At 35.8% G+C, this 24,068-nt stretch overlaps 1 protein-coding gene across 3 annotated transcripts in view; it reads right to left on the bottom strand.

The window, feature by feature from the left end:
* PRRC1 (proline rich coiled-coil 1) overlaps positions 1 to 24,068 on the bottom strand; it is a 41,049-nt gene that overhangs the window by 11,395 nt on the left and 5,586 nt on the right. For all 3 annotated transcript variants that reach the window (XM_077911501.1, XM_077911503.1, XM_077911502.1), the window contains exons 3-8: positions 23,489 to 23,890; positions 21,372 to 21,532; positions 18,735 to 18,837; positions 14,819 to 14,982; positions 12,414 to 12,517; positions 6 to 108 (exon numbers count right to left, since the gene is read on the bottom strand). In XM_077911501.1, coding sequence (XP_077767627.1) covers positions 6 to 108; positions 12,414 to 12,517; positions 14,819 to 14,982; positions 18,735 to 18,837; positions 21,372 to 21,532; positions 23,489 to 23,890 — 1,037 coding nt within the window. The remainder of the gene's footprint in view (positions 1 to 5; positions 109 to 12,413; positions 12,518 to 14,818; positions 14,983 to 18,734; positions 18,838 to 21,371; positions 21,533 to 23,488; positions 23,891 to 24,068) is intronic.

The raw sequence follows: 24,068 nt of genomic DNA, 5'->3' as shown, positions 1-24,068 counted from the left end.
CTAACCTGCTGAACAAATTCCAAAGGCACTGGTGTGGCCTGTGTAAACGTTTCTAGGTGAATGCCATGGACAGGATCTTCCACTATCAAACAGCCAATGTCAAACCACCTGTAAGAGAATGCATGAAGACTGAATTGTTTACGTGCTAAATAAAAGTTATAATGATTAGACAAAATAAACTCCAAAAACCAACTAGTATCATTCAGATAAAACCTTAGAGAAAATCCATAAAAATTATATATAAAATTACCTGTTGGCTTAATTCCAAGAGCAGAGACAACAAAGAAGAAAAACCAGAATAATCCACATAAAGTTTTTCTTGCTAAGATTCAGGGAAAAGAATGGGAATAGGAGTATTCAGAAAGCAACAGATACTCATCTGAATATGCAAATACTTAATCATGAGTAACTTTTTTAAAATGTCACTTGCTAAAATACAGGAAGTGTTATTTTACCATCTCTATGGTTACCATGTAGCCCACTTGCAAAGTTACTAGCAAATTAAATAAGCTCATTCAGAGGAAATAACAAATCTTTTCCTTATTCTTGATGATCAGTCTTGGAAAACACTTCACAAAATCAAGAAAACTTTCTTCCATTTAAAGTTACTCATAAATTATAAAAGTACATTTTATAATTGCCTTTAGTCATCTGTAACACCACCAGCATTTTAGATAACCAGAATTATGCAACCACCAGATGCCATGAAATCTTGAGTTGGGGTAACAAGAGGATATACAGAGCAAAAAAAGTTCAGTCTATTTTTAAAAATATGTAGATCTAATGAAATGTGATAAAATATGAAATGAATTAGGTAACTTGTATTTACATATTCAAAGAAACAGTAAAATCTAAAATAATACATTTGCTGAGTATTAAAATGATAGCAGGCACTATCTGTAGTATTCATATCCTAAAACTTGGTTTCAAGTAAACAACACTGGCATGCCAAATAAAATTAATAGCCTTAATCAGTAACTTGTGTATAACGCAGAGAGTAGAAAACAATCGTGGTGACTAAGCTGGCAGGCATGGACTTCCTGAAAAGCTGACTCCAAGAAGGTAAAAGTCCCTTCTGTGATGTCACGGGGAATCCACATTAGAAGAACCCTAAGGTCTTCTCTGTTATCTGAAATCTAGTCGTGCTCGTGACCATGTCAACAGGGATATCCCACCAGCATCTAGAGCTGGAACCATGGTCATGCCCATGAAAGCCTCTTCCATTTCTTTCACTAGTGCTGCTGGCTGGGGAAACGCTGGGTCCTCCTCCTCTCCTTACTTTCCCTCAACTCAATGGGCACACCCCGCCCCACGTTCACAGACAGTAACGGAGGCACTGTCTCCGTTCCTTCCATCCCCTCTCCAGGCAGCTGCTGAAAGAACATGGACTTGACCAATCCCCGCGTGGCAGACTAAAAGAGAGCTTAAGCAGAACTGTGGTTCCAAGATAGTTACTTGGATTTCATTTACCAGCAAAAATCTCAAAACACAATGTGGGAACTGCCACTCTGTGTTTTACAAAAGACAGACCAACTAACATCACCAGTCAATTCTCAGAAAAAAGGACATTTTAACACATTTAACATGCAACGTAAGATTTTTCAAGCTGGTGGGTTAATCCCAATATAGGGATAGTGCATGCTTACACAGGCTTTTGTCCATGTAAGGTACATGTCATGTCAGCTATTCTCATGCTACATGGACTGATGCAGAATTCAGAGACAGTCAGGTCTGTCCTGGCTCTATTCTTTGTTAGGGCTAACCACATTTGGGATCTCTTCTTTTGGGGATCAGTCTCCTCTTAGCTGTAAGCACGTTTTTGACATTATCTTGTGTGCACTTATTTCACACAAGACCACAGCAGACAGAAATAGCCAAAGCCCTCACTGATCCTCTGTACCTTCCTATCAAGACCTTTCCTCTTCTCCTTCACCCACACTGAACCCGCAACAGATTTTCTAACGCTAGAGTTTAACCTTGAACAATGTGGAGGTTATACTTGCTGTGACTCCCTGACTCCCTGTGACACAGTAAAAAATCTTAACTTCTGACTCTCCAAAACCTTCTAATAGCCAACTGTTTGCCAGAATTCTTACCAATAACAATCTATTAGTACATATTTTGTATGTTACAATTGTAATATACCATATTCTTATAATAAAGTGAGCTAGAGGGAAAAAATTGAAGAAAACCCTATGAAGAGAGAAAATACATTTACAGTGCTATACTGTATCATAAAAAATCCACATAAGTGGATGTGTAGTTCAAACCCTGCTTTTCAAGAGTCAACTGGTTTTACTATCCCTAATGTTCCTAATATGCTACTGTACTTGTCAAGTAGGAAAAATACCACATCCAGGTATGACAGACAGTTTAAGGCAGACCAATGCTCTCCATGAAAAGCTGGATGAAGTATCCAAATCCCGTATCCAAAGGTGTGGCAGATGCCAGGAGGACAAAATGGAGTAACATCAGGGATGGGGGAAAGCCTTCAGAGTGAGGTGAAGACCTTCAGCTGGACCTGAGTGTCACCCAGCTTGAGCTCAGCAACTAGACTCAAAGCAAAGGAAACCCATTCATTAACATCTCCCACAGGTAGAGAAATGGTTAGAATTTTCTCTGGAGCTGGAGGTGCTCGGGAGCACCATCATTTATGTTCTCCCTCTGGTGTGAGAATGCATATAGGAGCAGAGTCAGGGCATTCTAGCCAGCCGGCCGCCTGCCTCCGTGATCCAGTGCATGTACACCAGCTCAAGCCATCCCACCAAGGCAACCCGGTACAGGGCACAGTGGGACACCCCAAGACTCCAAACACACATCGATTACACAGGGCATATCCCTACGAAAGGCCGCCCTTTCAAGACTGGAAGAGATAAGTGTTTCACCTAAATCACAAATTCAAAATGAGGAGACAGGAATATGCTTAAATGAAACAGATTCACAGTCTGAGGGATGAAAGAGGTTCAAAGTGATGGTCACAAATATGCTCACCAAACTGGAGGAAAGAGTGCATAAATTCAGAAAATATAAAACAGCCAATCAGAGCTGGATACAGTAACTAAAATGATGAATACATTAGAGGGAATCAGCAGCAGAAGATGTAGCAGAACAGATAAGTGATCTGGAAGACCGGCTATCCTAAAGCAACCAAGCTGAAGAGCAAGAAGAAAAAAGGAAGAAGGTTAAATGGTCTCTGGAAAAACATTAACCATACTACTATTCCCATTAGAGGGGTCTCAGAAAAGAGAAAGGAGCTGAAGACTCCCTAATCTGGGGAAGGAAACAGAGACCACATCACAGAATCAGAGCTCAAAATAAGATGAACCCAAGGAGGTCCACAACAAGAAACATAAATGTCAAAAATTAAGAGAATCTTAAAGCCATGAAGAGATAAGCATCTATTTATACATAGTACAAAGGAAACCCCAAAAGGCAACTAGCAGATTTCTCAACACAAACTTGGCAGAACAGGAGGGAATAGCATGATCTAGTCAAAGTTGAGAGTGCTCACTTCGGCAGCACATATACTAAAATAGTCAAAGTGTAGAAAGAAAACACCTACAATCAGGAATACTCTAACTGGCAAGGTTAACATTCACCACTGTAGAAGAGAGAAGTCATTGATCACCACTAAAACCAACCTCATAAGAAATGTTAGACTTTTTTTTTTTTTTTAATATTATCCCCAATACCTGCCACCCCAGTCTTTTTTTTTTTTTTTTTATTCATTTATGATAGTCACAGAGAGAGAGCGAGAGAGAGAGGCAGAGAGAGAAGCAGGCTCCATGCACCGGGAGCCTGATGTGGGATTCGATCCCGGATCTCCAGGATCGCGCCCTGGGCCAAGGGCAGGCGCCAAACCGCTGCGCCACCCAGGGATCCCCTAGACTTTTTTTTCTAAGAAGAAAAGGCACGGCCAGGACTAGAAAGAAAAGGAAAAAATTTCACAGGTAAAAGCAAACACACAGTAAAGGTAGATCAATCATTTATACAGCTACTGTGAACAATAAAAGGCAAAAGAAGTAAAAGCAATTATATCTACATTAAGAGATTCATAAAATTTAAAAAATGTAAAATACAGTATCATAAACAAGGTAGAGGGATGAGTAAAGTGCTTTCTGAATCTGTCTGAACTTATGAGATCATCTTTATAGACAGCTATATACTTAAAATGCTATTTATGACTCATGGTAACCACAAACCAAAAACCTATTACAAATACAAAAAACTAAAGCTACACACACCACAAAAAATCATCAATCACAAACAAAGAGAAAGGAACATGGCAGAAATAAAGAAACTACAAAACAACAAAATGGTAGTAAAGTCCATACCTATTACTCCAAATGTAAATGTCAAAATGCTCCAATCAAAAGGACATAAGGTGACTGGATAAAAAACAAGATCTATATGCAGCCTAAAAGAGACACACTTCATACCTACAGACACACAGACTCTTATAAGGGAAGGGAAGGAAGAAGATATTTCATGCAAATAGAAGCAAAAAAAACCCTTAAAACAAATATTGGGATGCATGACGTGAATCAGACCAAACAGACTCTGAAACAAAGACTGTAATAAAAGACAAAGAAAGGCATCACATAATAATAATAAAAGGATAAATCCAACAAGAGAGTAGGACAATGGCAATTATCTATGTACCTACCATGGAAACATCTAAATATATAAAACAAGTATTAGCAGATCCCAAAGGAGAAAGTGAGAATAAAACATTAAGGGACTTTACCCCCACAACTTGTATCAATGAATAGATATCCACACAGAAAACGAGTAAGGAAATGGTGGCTTTCAACCAGATAGATTTAACAGATCTATATACAACATTCCTTCTAAAACTAATAGAAGACATATTTATTTTCAACAGCACATAGAATGTTCTCCAGGATAAATCCTATGTTAGGCTGAAAACAAGTCAAGCACCTTTTTCCTACACCACAAGGCTATCAAATTGGAATTCAATTACAAGGAAAAAAGACCTGGGAGAAATACAAATATGAAGGTCAAACAATATGCTACTTACTAAACAACCAAAGGGTCAATATAGAAATCAAGGAATGAACTCAAAAAAATCCTTAGAAACCACTGAACACGGAAATTCAACAGGTGAAAATCTTTGGGACTCAGCAAAAACAGTTCTAAGGGGGAAATTTACAGTTATATAGGCCTACCTCAAAAAAACAAGAAAAATATAAACTAAAAAGTTCAACCTTACAAACTAAGAAACCTAGGAAAAGAACAAAACTCAAAGTTCATAGAAGGAAAGAAATAATAAAGTGGAAATAGAAACCAAAAAACAAACAAAACAAAACAAAAACCAAGAGCTACTTCTTGGAAACCATAAACAAAACTGATAAACCTTTAGCCAGATGAATCAAGGGAAAAAAAAGAGTCAAATAAGATCAGAAACGAAAGAGAAGCAACTGATATGACAGAAATACAAAAAATTTTAAGAAATACTTAAAAATACGATGAAAAATTGTATGCTACCAAACTGGACAACCTAGAAGAAATGTATACGTCCAAAAAACATCCACTCTTTCAAGACTGTATCAGGAAAAAATAGAAAATGTCAAGACTAATTACTAGTAACAAAACTAAATAATCAAAAAGCCCTTAACAATAAAATCCAGGACCAGACAATCTCACAAGAGAATTAGGAGTTATTTATACTCATCCTTCTCACACTATCAAAAAAAAAAAAAAAAAAAAAAAAAAACCAAAAAACCCAGGAAGGAAAACTTCCAAATTCATTCTGCAAAGCCAGCATTTCCTGGATAGCAAAATTAGACAAAAACACAAAAAAGAAAGTTACAAGCCAATATTCCTGATGAACAAAGATGCAAAAATCCTCAAAACATTAGCAAACCAAAAAAGTGGTTCAGAATTATCAAGTCACAATTTTAAATTTTTTTTTTTTTTTTTTTTTTTTTTGCCACTCAACTTGTTTACAGTTAAGTCTCAGCTTCAATATGAAGCTGTTAAAAAAAATCAAAAGCTTGCTTTGTTTACATACTAAGTATCCTGGCAAGTATGCCATTAAACACAGTAAGGAATTTAAGATAGCAAGAATAAGAAATTAATAAAAGATAAACATTGCAGCCTAAACAAAATTCTTACAAAAATAAAATAACTATCACTGGTTACATAAAGTTTTCCTGACTGGTTAAAACCTAACAGTATAAAACATGCATTTTAAATCTTTAGCTATCAAGTTCAGAAAGCACCAGTGTCTATTTTAAATGATTCTTCTCCAAAGCCAAAGTTGTAGTCAAAATTAATTCAAATGTTATAACACATTCTAATACTAAAAACATTCAGTATTACTGAAGTGGAGGTAAATCCCAGAGCTTCTGGAGCTCTGTCATGCTGCAAAGGGCTGTTTCTCTGGTTCACTCAAAGCAGCAAACAACAGAGTCCAAGGATGTCTAGGGGCAAGACTGCTATACCCAGCTCGGATCTCCCCATGAAGCATGGCTACCACGTCCACAAAAATAGGATGTGTGGGGGTAGAAGGCACACTATTCTGCTAGCTAAAGAGACAGCAAACCACCCTCCAACCCTAAAAACTCCTTCCCCAGGTAAATAAATGTATATAAGAGGAAAAACTTAAAATACATTAATCTACAGAATAAGGATTTTGAAGTATCAATGTGATCCCTATTTCAAAAATGTTAACTAGAATTATCTGGTCATTGCTAATTATATCTTAATGATGTATCCAGATTCAATTTCTGTTGATTTATCAATAGATACTTCTAGTCAAAATATTAACTTTAGGGCAGCCCCGGTGGCCCAGTGGTTTAGCGCCACCTTCGGCCCAGGATGTGATCCTGGGGACCTGGGATTGAGTCCCACCTCGGGCTCCCTGCATGGAGCCTGCTTCTCCCTCTGCCTGTGTCTCTGCCTCTCTCTCCCTGTGTCTGTCATGACTAAATAAATAAAATCTTAAAAAATATATATTAACTTTATCTCCAAATATCTTAACCACTAGCACAACTGCAATGTATTATCTCCCTGAGTTGTTAAGCACTGGAAGAGAAAAAAATAGATGTTCAAGCAGCAGGCAACAAGGCCCTTTCACACAGCGGCTTCCAAGTGGCTACTGAATAGTCCAGGAATAATTCTAAAAACAAGAAAATTCATGCATTTTAGTAAGTATGTCATAATTTTCACAGCTGAAATTTCCTTAGACACTGTACTTTCTTTACAAGGGAATCCTGATTTTTCTTAATGTTACGGTGAGTCAGGACTTGAACTAGCAGCCTTCTTTTTCTTCTTCTGTGTTTCTTATGCTTTTTTTTTTTTTTTCTTTTTCTCATTCTTCATTGCTTTTCTTCTTTTTTGCTCATACCTCCTCAATATAAGCTGATTCTGATAAGGACTCAGATGATAATAGTTTATCTTCAGGATACATCTTTTTTTTTTTTTTTTGGCTGAGTCCTTTAATGTCCTTCTCTTTTCTTTCTCATTTGCACCCTTTGACTTCTTTTTCTTTTTTAAACTATCCTTACTGTCCGATTCAGTTTCTGACATGGAGCTTTCGGAAGACTTATGTGAACGGTTCTTTTTCTTTTTCCTTTTCCCTTGTTTTTTATCATCATCAGAATCTGAAGAACTGCTGGAAGAATCAGAGCTTGATGAAGAAGAAATTCTACCAGATTTCTTTTCTTTTTTCTTTCTCTTTTTTTGGATGAGCTCTCAATTCCACTTAATAATTTCTCCCTGTATTTTTCTAGTTCTTTTTCCCAGTTCTCATTCATTTTTTCTTAAAATTCAGCCAATGCCTTGGAACCTTCTTTTCTAGTTGTCCTTTCACTTCTTCCCAGGTAGGACTTGGTCGGTTTAGAGAATCTTGGATTGTTGGCCCAGAAGACTATATTGGACCCCTTGATCTGGCCATTGCTATTGGGTTCATATAGGCCACCTAACTGTCCTGCTTCCCCATGGTGCAGGACTGATTGCAGAGTCGGACGCCAAGGGAGATCGGGCCAGAGAGTGGCCGAAGAGCACACAATTTTAATTATTAAAAAAAAAAAAAAAAAAAAAGACTGTAATCTCTAAGGTAACCAGCAAATGAAATGTAAAAGGTTAAGACAGAGGAAAAATGAAGTAATGATCACTGGGTGGCTCCTGGGTGCTTACATAGAAAGTTCAACCTTTTTACCCTACCATTCAAAGTTCTTCACACATCTGTCTCCAAACCATTTCTTGATTTCCTAATCCAACGAATGACTGGCAAAGCTAGTAACTAACCTCTGACCCCCGAATCCTCTTAATCATCTTCAAACTTCCTCTACTCAGAATGTCCTATTCTTTCCACTTATCCAAATTTTACCCACTCTTCACAATCACAATCCAGTCCAAGTCCTAATCACTCACAAATCTCATCTGACACTATCTCCACACTGAGCTATTTCCCCTTGAATTGTAAGTAACATTTCCCATCAGCAAAAAATTATACACTATCTTATACAGTCATTTAAAACTGTTCATCTGGGGATCCCTGGGTGGCACAGCGGTTTAGCGCCTGCCTTTGGCCCAGGGCGCGATCCTGGAGACCCAGGATCGAATCCCACGTCGGGCTCCCGGTGCATGGAGCCTGCTTCTCCCTCTGCCTGTGTCTCTGACTCTCTCTCTCTCTCTCTCTCACTGTGTGCCTATCATAAATAAATAAAAAATTAAAAATAAATAAATAAATAAATAAATAAATAAATAAATAAATAATTAAATAAATAAAACTGTTCATCTGTGTACCTATTTTCTCCCAACTGGCCAACAGTACAACCTCAAAGTTGGAGAACGTTTTTGACAGACTATAGCCATAAAGTATTAGGCACAGTGCTACTTGATACTAAATAAACAAAAAATATAACAAAACTACAATGTGATTACAAAAGAGACAGATTTCAACAGTTGGGAAGCTCTTTCAGTATAAATAGTTTCAGCATGTTAAAAATAACTTCTCCCATAAAAAAGCCATCTATTTAAAGTATAAAGACCTTACAGACCATAATGAATCATGTTCTCTGAATATTTTCCAAATTAAGTAGACATGCTTTATTGCTCAACATATCTCAAACGTGGTGACTTGCCACTAGGCCCTGTGCCCATGCCTTCCATTATTCTGAATAACTGTGTGAATAACGGTGTTGGTTACTGGTGGTCAATTACATATAAGCCAATACAGCATTGTAATCTCTCAAATTTAGTACTATTATATTCAGTGATTGTTCACCCAATCTTATTGATCCAGGCATTACTATCTCCATTTTATAATTAAAAAGGAGAAACTTGAGTAGAAACGTGTTAGGCTATAGAGATCACAAAGCTAGTTAAACAATATAGCCAAATTAATCCAAAACATAATTTTCTCTAAAATAGGATACATTTTTTTTACTAGGTATATACAGTGCCAGCCCCCAGGAATAATCGTATTTTGCTAGTAAGACAAAATAAGCCTCTTGCTGAATAATTTATATGCCACCAAACTAGACTACCTAGAATATATGGATACATTTCTAGAAACATACAACCTATCAAGACTGAATCATAAAGAAATTGAAAATCTGAAAAGATCGATTTCTAGTACAGAGATTCTAGTTAGTGATCAAAAACCTCCCAACAAGCAAAAGTCAGGACCAGACACCCTCACTGGCAAACTCTACCGAACATGTAAAGAAAAATTACTATTAAAGAAAAATTACTACCAATCCTTTTCAAAGTCTTCCAAAACAATAGAAAATAAGAGACACTCCAAATTCATTTTACAAGGCCAGCATTACCCTGATACTAAAGCCCGACAAGCACAGCATAGAAGAGAGAATCAAAGGCCAATTTCTTTGAGAAACACAGAGGTAAAAATTTTCAGACACAGAAATGGTTCCACATCCACAAATCGATCAACGCAATACATTAACAAAATCAAGAATAAAAATCATATGATTATCTCAATACATGCAGAAAAAGCAGGTGATAAAATTCAACAGCTGATAATGATAAAAAAAAAAACCTCTCCAAACAGGTTTAGAAGGAATGTACCTCAATATAATAAAGGCCACATAAAACAAGTCCATAGCTAGTATCACACTCAACAATGAAAAGTTGAAAGTGTTTCTTCTAAGATCAGGAACAAGACAGGGATGCCCACTCTTTCCACTTCTATTATTCAATATGGTATTGAACTACCTCTTACCAGAGCAATTAGGCAAGAAAAGCAAATAAACACATCCAAATTGGAAAGGAAGAAGTAAAATTGTGACAAAACTGTGCCTATTATACTATATGACATATTATATACCAAAAACACTAAAGACTAAAAAAACAAACAAAAAAAACAAAACAAAAAAAAACCTTACAACTCATAAATGAGTTCAGGAAAGCTGCAGAATAAAAAATCAATATACCAAAATCTGCAGATACGTATACACTAATAAACTATGAAGAGGAAACCTTAAGGAAACAATACCACTTAAAATCGCATCCAAAGGACAAAACACTGAGAAACAGATTTAACCAAGAAAGTGAAAGAGCTCTGCTCTGAAAACTATAAAACACTGATGAAAAAAATTGAAAACTCAAATATATGGAAAGATATCCCAGGCTCAGGGACTGGAACAATTAAAATTATTAAAATGCCCATACTATTCATAAAGCAATCTACAGATTCAATGCAATCTTTATCAAAATTCCAATGGCATTTTTCAGAGAAATAGAACCCTAAAATTTGTATGGAACCATAAAATCCTGAATGGCCAAAGCCATCTTGAAAAAGTAGCAGCTTCACACTCCTTGATTTCAAAATGTATTTCAAACTATACTGCAAAGCTATACTCATCAAAATAGTATGGTTGTGGCATAATAATAGGTCAATCTAACAATGGAGAGCTAAGGAATAAACCCACACTTACATGGCCAATTAATTTACAACAAAAGAGCCAAGAATATACAATGGGCAAGGACAGTCTATACTATAAATGGTGTTTGGGGAAACTGGACTACTTACACCATACACAAAAAATAACTCAAATAGATTCAAGACTTGAACTTAAGACCAGAAACCATAAAACTCCTAGAAGACAAGAGGGAATAAGCTGCTTAATATTAGTCTTGGTGATAATTTTTTGAAATTTGATACCAAAAGCAAAGGCAAAAAAAGCAAAAATCAGTAAGCAGGGCTACATCAAACCAAAAAGGTTCTCAGAGCAAAGGAAACCATCAACAAAATGAAAAGGCAACCTACTGAAGAGGAAAAAACATCCACAAAATCACATACTTCATAAGGCGTTTACATCTAAAATTTATCAAAAACCCAGTAATTCGAGAAAAAACAAACAAAAAAAACCATGTGATTAAAAAATGGGCAGAGGCTCCAAATAGTTCTCCAAGATATACATGTACATGAAAAGATGCTTAACATCACTCATCATCAGGGAGATGCAAATCAAAACCACAATGAGTCATCACCTTAAACCTGTTAGGATGGCTATTATCAAAAGTCAAAGTGTTGGAAAAAATATGGAGAAAAAGCAAGCCCTTGATGAGAATGTAAACTGGTGCAGCCACTATGGAAAACAATATGAAGGTTCCTCAAAAAATTAAATGAGCTATATGATCCAGAAATTCCACTTCTGGGTATTTTTTTTTTTTAAAGATTTTATTTATTTATTCATGAGAGACACAGATAGAGAGAGGCAGAGACACAGATAGAGGAGAAGCAGGCTCCATGCAGGAAGCCTGATGCGGGACTCGATCCCAGGACTCCAGGATCACGCCCTGAGCCAAAGGCAGGCTCCAAACCACTGAGCCACCCAGGGATCCCCAACACTTCTGGGTATTTATTTGAGGGAAATGAAAACACTACCTTGAAGAGATACATGCACCACTACCCCGCCCCCAACTTATGTTTCCTGCAGCATTATTTACAATAACCAAGACATGGAAGCAAATGACATCAATGGAAGGATGAATTTTAAAAATGTGGTGTATGTATACATAAATATAGACACACATTATTCAGACATGAAAAAAAGAAGGAAATCTTTTCATTTGCAACAATATAAATGGACCTTCAGGGCCTTATACTAAGGGAAGTCAGAGAAAACAAATATGATCTCATTTTTACATGAATTAAAAAAAAAAACTCAAAGATACAAAGAACAGACTTATGGTCAGCAGGGCGGGGGGGTACTAAGAGTGAAGGGGGTTAAAAGACAAACTTTCAGTTATAAAATAAGTCATGAAGATAAAATGTACAGCAAAATGACTATAATTTATAATACTGTATTAATATTAATTAATTAACATATCTGAAAATTGCTAAGAGGGTAGGTCTTGAGAGTTCTCTTAAAAGAAAACAAATTTGTAATTATGTTGAAAAAAAAAAAGCCTCTTACTTGTCAGGTAGCAATTCCGCAATGAAGTTTTCTACTGACACAGCAGTCTGTTTTTCATGGATGACTCCAGTTCGACGCAAGCTGTCTATCCGTTCCTGGGCGCCCTGAATGACAAGCATAGGTTAGAAACCACTTCCAATTATTCAGTACTGAATATGCTAATTTATGATTATATAAGTAAAACAAATATATTTAGACATGGTCACTTATATACCCACTGTAACTATTCAAACAATACAATTAACAAAAAAGTCCAAGCATGTTCCCTTCAGCATTAACAGTTTATATAGCAACTCCAAATTATTCCCACATACACGATCATTTTGCTTGCTACTATGAAATGTATTATTTTTATACTTATGTTCTAGTTAGTTATTACTAATATAATGAAACTATGTACTTAATGTTGATTTGCCAAGAGCTATCTTACTGATAAAAATCTTTCTTCAGTCCTAGTAGTTTTTATTTAATTTTCTCTTGAGTTATCTAAGTAGGCAATTGTATCAAAGTAAATTTTTTTTCTTTTTATTTCCTTTAAACACAGCCTTAAAATATGCACCAAAATGACAGCTGATTTATTTTCAACTGTGAATATACTGCACCAAAACTTATTTAAGAAAACTGTTGGGACACCTGGGTGGCTCAGTGGTTGAGCGTCTGCGTCTGCCTTTAGCTCTGGGTATGATCCCAGTCCGGGGATCGAGTCCCACAGGGGCTCCCTGTGAGGAGCCTGCTTCTCCCTCTATGTCTCTGCTTCTCTCTGTGTGTCTCTCATGAAAAAATAAACTAAATCTTAAAAAAAAAAAAAAAAAAAAAAAACCTATTACTTTATGCACAAAACTGAGGGGCTTAGAACACTATAAAGATAACTCAAAATCATCAATACATTCTTACAATAGAAAACTACATGTTTTTAGTAAAGCTGCTATTTATTTACTACTTTATCTGAATCACTTCATAAACAGTGATCATAAGGGAAGTGACAGCAAGTGTTTAAAAAGGCAAAATGTATACTATTTTTGAATGAAACTACCAGGGATGATAGGCTAACCTATTTTTACTATGGACAGCAGAGCTAAGGAGTGAATGAGAAAAAATGGTCAATTCTTAACAAATGAAAATTCCAAAAGCTAGGACACTTCTGGAGACAACTAAACTTATCTCAGAGACAACAGAAATAAAGAAGAGAAAGCAACAATGCATGAAAATGGATAAACCAATTTAAGAACTTACCTTATAAAGATTAAGGAGAAAAGAAGGTAAGAATTAAACTATACTAACATCAAGACTGTATTTTGCTTACCCTTCTCTCTCTAGTACCACGCATACTGTCTAATACCCACGACACATTCAATTAGTACATACTTCATGAAAAAAATGAACAAGGGAAGAAATAAATAAATGCCTTCTTAAAAATTTTTATCACTCATGTTATGAATCTAAATGGTGTAAATCTAGTATCAGTGAATGAGGAGGCAGCTGTTGCATATGAAAAAAATGTAATCGACAAGATATACTGGATAATGTAAATCTGCCTCATTTTCCTCTCAAAAGGAAACCGGTGATGGTTAATAATATTATATTATATTATATATAATATAACCGGCAAACTCTGGTTATATACAGATATTATACATACCTATAAGGTGCCAGGTAGTCAGGTCTTTAAAGCAAGGGAATTAAAAGGATCGAGAAGGGAGAAGGGGAAGAATCAAAGCAAGGAAAAGCTTTGTGGATGAGTGCTGCATTCCTTCACCAAGTACAAGGGAAGAAAGAGGGAAACTTGTAGGGTCAATCTAGAACCCACCTAATGGAACCCCATTACCACTCTGGAAACTTTCCAATACGTTAGAGTCCCCAAAACCAGGAAGAAATACTTAAATGTAAAGTACTATTAAGAGAGATAATAATAAAAAGCTTAGAGAATTCAAGGGATATCATAATTTCAGTATAAAACTTTTAAATTCAGTATGACTTAAGGATTAGCAATGGTTTAAAATTTCTTTTAGGGCTAGCTACTCTCTGTGTTCTCTGCATGTGTTTCCTTCCCTCCCCAATCATAAAAACCTACCCTGAGTTCGTTCCTTCCTTCCCTTCCTTCAATTTTATTTATTTATTCATGAGAGAGAGAGGCAAAAACCTAGGCAAAAGGACCCGGGATCATGACCCGAGCTGAAGGCAGACGCTAAACCATGAGCCACCCACGTGCCCTACCCTGAGTTTCTTTAAATTAAAACTCCACTGTATTTTCATAACAACAGTTATCTAAATAAACACCCAGATGACCAATACCTCAGAATGTAAAAACCCATTAGAGCTTCATAAAGCCCAAAAGATTATTATGAGAATTATGAAAAAATTAACTGCCAACTTCCTTATGCTGGAAAAGGTGTTCTATTACTCACTTTTAAACCAGCCGCATAGCCCACTGGCTGTGGGGCAATATTGGACTGTCCAGCTTCCCCTATGACCACAGCTAAGCCAAAGACCTCCTGGAAGGCATCTCGGATGGCAGCAACTTTTACTTCTTTATTTGAAGTCACTACAATATCCAGTTCACCTCCAGATTCTAGAAAGATAAGAAAATTTCAATTCCAAATTAAAATAATGAAATTCCCATAAAGCAATACCATACGCTAACATTGTTACTACTAACCTCACAAAAAACTGCCAAGATAAAGATGATGAACTTTATTACAGGCTGAGGAAGCTAAGACTGATAAGGCCTTGCTCAAGGAAATACAACTACTCAGCAATGATGTCAGGATTCAAACCTATGTCTGTCGCACTCCAAAATCCTCTTTTCAATACACAGCTGATCCATTACACACATTTTCACCCCTTTATCTAAAAGCATCTTTTTCCAAGTCCTCCGACTCAAACTGCCAACTTTTCCTGACTTAAAAATGAGCATTTAATGCATTATCTGAGGGAGTGTCATCTGCAGGCAGAAGACAGTATAGAATATACCTTCTAATGATTCTGAGTATCCCATCTGCCACAGATAGAACACAACAGGTTTTTTTTCTACAGAATACTGTTCCAGAATATATTAGTAGCTCCCTCTTAAAACAGCATTTTGTGGTCAAACAAGCTTGGGAGATGCTTTACATATTCTTTATTGGAAATTCACAATGAACATTAACATCAAGATTCTGAGAAAACCGAAAGTTAAAATTCATGACCTTAGCCCAGTACTTTCCATACTTAAAATGTTGATGGAATGTTAACATCTAATAACCACTTTCCAGAGATATCAATTTGGGAAATAATGTTATTAACAGCTATGAAAAAAGTTCAATTTTCTACTGTAACACTCCATTATTTTCACAAGATCTCATTTTCTGGCAAGCTTAAACTTTGGGTAAAACACTGCATTTTTAAGGCTGCAAATCAAAATGGTTTTTCTGCTGTTGGTTGATAAAGATACACATCTATTATACACAAACTTCTAATACCATAGGAATGCTGGAGTTCCCAGGACTTACAATTATTGAGCAATCACAGAAATGAACTGTGTGGCTTGTGAAATACAAGTAATACATTTAGGGTATGCTATAGGAAATGAAAAGACTGTTACTGATGAAGTAACTTGTCAAAGAGTTGTAAAGAAGTCTGCACTAAACAGGGACTGTCATGAAATGTGCTTTTTATCTAGAAAACAGTTCAAACGTGGCAGTCATTTTTTATCATACTTTTTTACCACGCTCTGCATCACTAAGAGAAAAAACCCAGATGTCACAAATAAATGGGCTATTTAGTTATAAATTAAACATCTATTACTATCCTAATATGCACGTATATAAGAAAATGGAAATGCCAACATATACAAAACTTGAAATTTAAAAAGGTTAAGAACAATATGAAATAAAAATTTTAAACCATTTTTATTATTCCAATTATTTTTAAACCCTACATACCATTCAGAGTTATCTAATCGAATACAACTAATTATTTCTAAAAATCTTTACCTAACATTTTGTGACATACTGAGTTCAAAGACCTAGTTCTGAGCACAGCACATTTTGCTACACAGCATTATTGGCTATCACTAGTAAAATAGATTTATCATGAAAGCCTTAGTATGGTAAAACATTTTGCCTCTAGAAACAATGCTATGCTTTTCCCTAATAAATATGTTGTAGAATAGCTGATATTATCTTCAGAATATGTGGGCTTATTATCATGTATCTTTTTTCCTAATAAGGTGATCTACAGATCCCATCTCTACTAGAATTTCATGTTACTAAAACCTGAAAGCAAGGAGTCCCATGGAAGAGAAGAAAACAAATATATATTTTTCCTCATTTAATTCTCCATGTGGGACATATCTCTTGACCCTGGCTGAATACCATTCATTAAACTGCAGCTCACAAGACTTTTTCAGCCTTTTTGTGATGAGCAGTGCCACCTTTAACAATGACAGGAAAAGTAATTATAAGAATGCAGGAAGCTAAACTGTGTTAAAATCCATTTCTAACAGTTCCTGTGCTTTCTTGATACATCTAAATCTATTAAGGTGATTTCTAGAATATTTCTGTAAAAATACCTTAATACCAGTTTTGTTACATCAGAATGGTCTTGCTTGCTTTCACTGCCTATCAATAAGGAGTCAACTTTTTCACATCCGTTGTATTGCTTCTTACAGCTAACTGATTAAGACTATATATTGTTATGATACCCACTAATAGTGAAATAGATTTTGTATCTTCCCTCGTAACCCCATCCCCTTCATCTTCCGCCTTTCTCTTGCTGTCAGGCAGACTACTGGTCTGAGAAAAAGCCTCGGGTTTGAGTCCTGATTTTATTAGCTTCACTACCTTGGGGAAGTCACGGAGTTTACTTCTTCACAGAAAAGTATCTGCCACATCACAGAGCTCGTTCTAAGGCTTCAACAACTGCTTTCCCAATCTAACACAGTACTCGTTAAAATAGCAACAGCTCCAAAAATACTAATTCCTTTATTTCCCTCATTCAAAATATGGGCTTGTGAAGAAAAGACTACATATGACACATTAATAATGTCAAACTTGATTACTATGAAGATATGAAGCCAGTATCTATGGTAGGGTCTAATTTCTAAATCCTCTGGCAGTTACAAAGGCAAAGAACAATTCAGCTGATTTAATACTTGATTCAATTTTCTACTTTCATGGAAGCAAAGTGGCCAAGTGTAAAAAATAAATTGAACAGGGGTTCAATCCAGCTCTACCCAGCTGTGTGACCTAGGTTAATAACCACTCTGAACCCAGGGCTTCCTCACCTCAAACTTGAGGAAAATACTTACTTTCCAAAGTTCCTAAGAGAAATCCTGCCTGGCAGAGCAAGCACTTAATAAACGATACTTCTTACTCTTAGATCTTGTCCTTTGACATTTACTAAAATGTAAACTAAAATAGCATTAAGATCCCTGAAAGCTACTGATTTTTTTTTTATTGCTACTGAAAATGTCTGTTCTAGTACCTAGTACATGGCTTTGGCTTTTAAGTTGTTATTTTTAACAGAATGACTAATAATCGTTCACTGATCCTGCTAAGCGATTAAGTTTCTTCACATACTGGACATACGTTCAAAATTAAATGGCAGACAGCATGTGTGTCTATGTCAGCTATCTGGAGGATTCTTGGTAAGGAGGATTCAAAGGTGGTTAAAATCTCCCACAAACCTACTAATCAGATTTCATTAATAGATTAATTTCCTCCAAAAATATTATTCTCAAGCTAAGCATAATCACATTTCATGAAGATAGGTAATTGGACAACTATCAAAATCAAACATAAACAAAGCATAACTTCAAATGTCAATAGCAAACAGTAAAATTCATACACAGCAACACTAACTGTATTTATAATTAAAATATATTGCTTTTAATTGAAGTATACTAATTAGCATACTAAGGAATATTGGTTTTACTCCTTCCAAAGTTCATTCTGTAGAGTTTTCTTTTTTTTTTTTTTAATTTTTATTTATTTATGATAGTCACAGACAGATAGAGAGAGAGGCAGAGACACAGGCAGAGGGAGAAGCAGGCTCCATGCACCGGGAGCCCGACGTGGGATTCGATCCTGGGTCTCCAGGATCGCGCCCTGGGCCAAAGGCAGGCGCCAAACCGCTGCGCCACCCAGGGATCCCTTCTGTAGAGTTTTCAAAATTTATCTGTGACTCAGAAAAAGATAATAACGCCAACACTAAGACTTACAATCACCTTACAACATAAGAGGATTTCCAGTGATTACAAGACTATGGAATCACAATAAGCAGCTGACAAAGGCACATACTTTGAAAACATATGGCAGATGCTGCTCTATCTTAGGTACATACTGATATATGGGGCCATGCCAGGGTCCAGCGTCGTAATCATGCTTTCTACTGAATGTTTTGTTTTATCAAGCACAGATTTCACCATCGGATTTCCAGCCACACCCTGCACAAGACAAATTAACATATAAACGCCCATTCTAAGCAAAGAACACCTGATGGTGAAAAAGTTTCTGATACATCGCAGACCTATAATTTGGTAAAATCTAAGAAAAACAAGGCTGTAGCAAGGTCAAATTGCTGTTAAGTTTTCAAAATGCTCTCTCTCATTTTCTCTTCTTCTCATAGACCCATAGCAGTCTGCAGACCACACTTTTAGGGGCAATGACCTGGAAAGTATGTATACCATATATACACACATATATGTAATCATTTTATGGATGTATGTATTCATATGTACTCATTTTATACATGTATACATACATTTGCATCTTATTTCTTTATGTGTATTTTAAATTCATTTCACATCTATTTATTTATATGAAAGACTAAACAAAACTTTAAACTGTAGTTGTCTCTACAGACTCATACTTGATTCCCTAAGAAAAAAATTAAAATATTAATGTTTCTCATCCTTCTTCCCCAGAATTTATCTATTAATATGTATTATTCTGCTGTCTTCTACTAACATTTCTTCCTTTTTCCTACTTCCCGTTTGTAGTGTTCATTCCCAAATTCATTCTTTTAATTCAGACCTATTCCTCTGAATTCTTAAAACCACACTATTAAACAGAAGGAACCAGGTCTGAGTATTCCCTTCTCGTGCTATACTTCTCCTGTGGTAAAAAGATTTCAAGGGAACAGTGCCCGCTGAGATGGCCCCTGGCTGCAGGCCACCATTCCACCTCTTCCTACCTACCACTGAACTAAGGTGATTCAGAAAAAAGTTGAGTTCGTAACACTGATATTTAAAACTGTCAGCCAATCTTACATGGAATATGACAAGAATGATTTATAAGACATGTGGAGTTGAGCTGGGTACAGCTGATAATGGAGACACTGACACATGTTCTTAACAAGGGAAAGAAATAGTAATCCCTACATGAAGAAAACCTTTAAAAAGTACAGAAGGATTAAAAAAAAGCAGCTTAGAAAAGTATTATCTTTGTGAAACGTAAAGTTCAAACATAGTAAATTAGTTAGCCACCTATCAATTTAAAAATGTTTAATATATAATTAAATTGCAGCCAAACCCTCAAAATACTAGGAGGAACCTGAAAAAGTAATCCCAAAATTCATTAAGAGAAATAGAAAAGACTAGTAAAGAAAAATTCTGAAGTAAAGAGAAATTGGCAAACTTATAAAACCAAACACCGATAAATCGTTATGAAAGCAGAGACTTGGAATTGATCTTACTCATCAATGCATACTCCCCCATCCCCACCTGAGCAGAGCAAACTTGCAATAAGTATTATTATAATAATAAACAGAATTAACAATAAGTAAAATAGTGAAGTACTACTGCAGGGACAGACCAAACAGTGGAATAGACTATAGAGTACATAAACTGACATTAACACACAATTTCATAACTAAGATGAAGATAACGTATCAAAACACTGGGATATGATGTTGGAAGAGTCAGGTGGCTGGAAGAAAATTAAGTTTGACTTCTACTTTATGTAATAAAATAAGTACCAACAACATTAAATTGGTAGGTAAAAAAAAAAAAAAAAAAAAAGAAACCATAAAAGAATTAGAAGAAACACAGGAAAACATTTACCACATTTGTGGTGGGAAAAGGTAATTTTTAACATAAAAAAAATTTTTTTTAATTCAGAGTTTTGTCAAAAAGGGTAAAATTCAAACATACAATAAATATAAAAGAAAACTGCAACATCTGACAGCATGTAAGAAAATACTACATGAGGAGCTCTTACAAATTCATTCAGAAAGAAAATCATCCTAATTCAAAAATGCGCAAAGAAAACTAGACTTCACAAAAGAAAAAAATGACAAAAAAATCACATGAAAAATGTTCAAACTTAGGAACCAAGAGATGCAAATTAAAATGAGGTATGCTTTTTGTCTATCAAATTAAAAAATATTCTATTTCAAGTTCATAATTAGTGTTGGCAAATGAAAAGTGCTGGGGCAGTCTATTCTGGTATAACCCTTCTGGAGAGTCATCTTCATCATCAGTAATTTTGTAAATTTTCACTGACATTCATGAGAAATTAACCTCTATAAAACAGAGATGAGCATAAAGATTTGCATACAAGAGGGCTCATCATAGTTGTTAAGAATTACCACTAGAGAATGCTGAAGTACATTAGCAAAATATGGGAAATAAAAGCCATAGCATGAAGGGCAAAGCAGCCACAAAGAAAAAAAAAATATTTCTGAAGAATACTTATGAATGGAAAGATGTTCCTGATATATGCTAGATAAAGGCAAACAAAAGACACAAGACTGTCCACATGTCACTACCCCATTTTGACTTTTATTTTTAAAAATTGCATCTACACAGATATGCACATAAGAAAGATTGAGAAGAACTATAGAAAACTGGTAATTAGAATAAAAAGAATTTTTATTCTTTTCTTATACCATCCTAGATTTTTAAAATTATTCTAATGAACATCTAATAGTTTCAGAATTAAAAAGTTCAGCATAGCTTTTAAACTAAAAACCCCTTACCTTAATAAAACCCCAGAGCCCACCAGCAGATGCTTCATCCTGACTTCTACCAACTCGAGGATCTTCTTGTTCCTCTGGAAAAGTAATGGCTGATGTGGTTCCAGGTCCCTGTGCCAGAGATGTCAAACTGGCTTGCTGAGTAATGGGAGTCGGCAACATACCTGGTAAATGGCAAAATTTCTAATATATGTTAATTTATTGCATAACTATTTCCTATAAAAAGAAGATACACTATAGGAGATGAATAGCTCAAAACAGCTTTAATAATGTAAATATACACTGAAGTGTTTCAAGACTGAGTTATGTACTCCAATAATTACCTAAACCTTTATAAAATACAAATGAAACAAAATCCTAAAGAAGAAATTTCTTGCCATTCTGAAGGCTTTTTAAGCCAAGTGTCCTGAAATGACAAAATATATATCAAAAAGTATTTCCTGGGGAACGCCTAGGTGTTTCAGTGGTTGAGCATCTACTTTCAGCTCAGGGTGTGATCCTGCGGTTCTAGGATCGAGTCCCACATCGAGCTCCCTGCATGGAGCCTGCTTCTCCCTCTCCCTCTGCCTCTCTCTGTGTCTCTCATGAATAAATAAAATCTTAAAAAAAAAAAAAAAAGTACTTCCTGTTGGCTCTATTAGCACTTGGATGTGGTCAACTGTAATTCTAATCCTTTCAGTGCATAAAATTAAATGATGTGAGCACCCAAGCTCCTCATATAAAAGTGCTAACAATTAGTAAATATTCCATGTGCCCTACTTTAACTCAAAGAAGAAAATTCACATACTCATAGATATAGACATAATACCTGTACTATGCAAAACACTTTGTTAAGGTAGATAAGCAAAGTTGTAAAGTTGCTTCATTTCCTAAACTGAGAAATAACAGGCAAAAGATGAGAAGGATTAAGTTTTGCTGCTGGTTTCCAACAACCATTCCAGGGAAGTCAAAAAATAGGTGTAATTGATTTAGAAAAGGAGACAGCCTATTATCATAAATTAAAGGTACACATGAGCCTTGGTCTTAAATTTTTTTCCAGGACATTCTTATCCTGATAATTTTTTACATAAATCTTTTTAAAAAACTCAAATTTCACCTTGATGTTTCTCTATAAGTACACAAAATATTAAAACAAATTTTTGGAATTTTGTCTGACACTACATATACTAAAACACTACATTTTACAACACGTAACATTTATCATTTACTAATTAACATCAGCTTTATTTTGATAACTTAAATGTCAAAACATGAGAGTAGGAAACTTCAGAAAACAAAGACATGAGTTAAAAGAAAGGCAGCCAAAAAGAAAAAGTTTAAAACAATAAAAAACAAATCGGGTGGTGGTGGTGGTGGTGGTGCAGAAATACAGAAACAGTGTTGATGAGAAAGTGAAATGGTACAACTGCTTTCGAAAACAGCTTAGCAGTTTCTCGAAAGCAAGCAATCCCATGACTACTTAAACACCCAAGGCACATGAAAATATGTTTTCACAAAAACTTATACACCAGTATTCATAAAAACAGTATGTGTAATACTGAAAAGTAGAAACAACACAAAAGTTCATCAGCTGACATAATGAATAAAACGTGGAAGGAAAATCCATACGAGGGAATATTGAGCCATAAAAAATAGGAGTACAGACATATGCTACAACAAGGACAAACCTTAATTAAAAATAAGCTTCTCCCTCTGCCCCTCCCCCTACTCACACGCCCTCTCTAACAAATAAATAAAATCTTAAAAAAAAAAATACTAAGTGACAGAAGCTTGTCAGAAAAGACCTTGTATCTATTGTTAAGATTCTATTTGTACAAAACGTCCAAAACAGGTAAATTCATAGAGACAGAAAACAAATGAATGGTCGTCTGGGGCTGTGAACATCGGGAGCCAGTAGGGAGTGGCTGCTAGTAAGTATGGGGCTTCTTTCTGAGGTGATTAAAACTGATTAGAGTGATAGTGGCACAACTCTGTAAGTACCGTGACAACTACTGAAACGTATACTTTAAAGGGGTAAATTGTGTGGCATGTAAAGTATCAATAAAGCAGTTATTCAGAAAAAACACATTTAAACATTAGCTATAGCCATTTATTTCAAAGTATCAGTAAGAGAGAATTACCTGTTACCGGAGGTGCAGAGAATGATGGCATCAGGGGTGTTTGGGGAGCTCTTCCAGCATGTCCCCTTGTGATGTCATAAGCTGCCCCAACAGAAAATCCTGAGGTGGGAGGACCAGAAGAGGGTGCAGATGAAAGAGTACTTGGGGTAGAAGATGAAGGTGGGAAGTGAGCCAGAGGAGGATTACCGAAGGCAGCAGCAGGTGGCGGAGAAACAGGAAGGGGGACAGAAGTCGCTAGGGCTGGACCAGAAGGTACTGAGACAGGCTGTGCAAGTGACAAGGGCGCTGGAGGCTGCACAGGCGGGATGGAGGGCTGGAGGGCCGGCGGAGGGCTGGAGTAGGTGTGCAGTGGTAGGGGCTGTATGGATGACACATTCGGAGAAGAGAAAGAACCGGCTGTGGCTAGAGGATGGGGAGAGGAAGAAAACAACTCATTAAATTAGAAATACTTTCCACTTAATTTTCCAAGTATCTCATTCCTTTATATTGCAAAATTTAAAAATGTAACAGACCATCACCCACTAATTATTTTTAAATGTGTAATCTAAAGTACACAACAAACATGACTAAGTGCAAATGA

The sequence above is a fragment of the Canis aureus genome, chromosome 10 (genome assembly GCF_053574225.1).
Source record: "Canis aureus isolate CA01 chromosome 10, VMU_Caureus_v.1.0, whole genome shotgun sequence".
In the NCBI taxonomy this organism is placed as follows: domain Eukaryota; kingdom Metazoa; phylum Chordata; class Mammalia; order Carnivora; family Canidae; genus Canis; species Canis aureus.
This window is presented reverse-complemented; position numbering and strand designations above follow the sequence as displayed.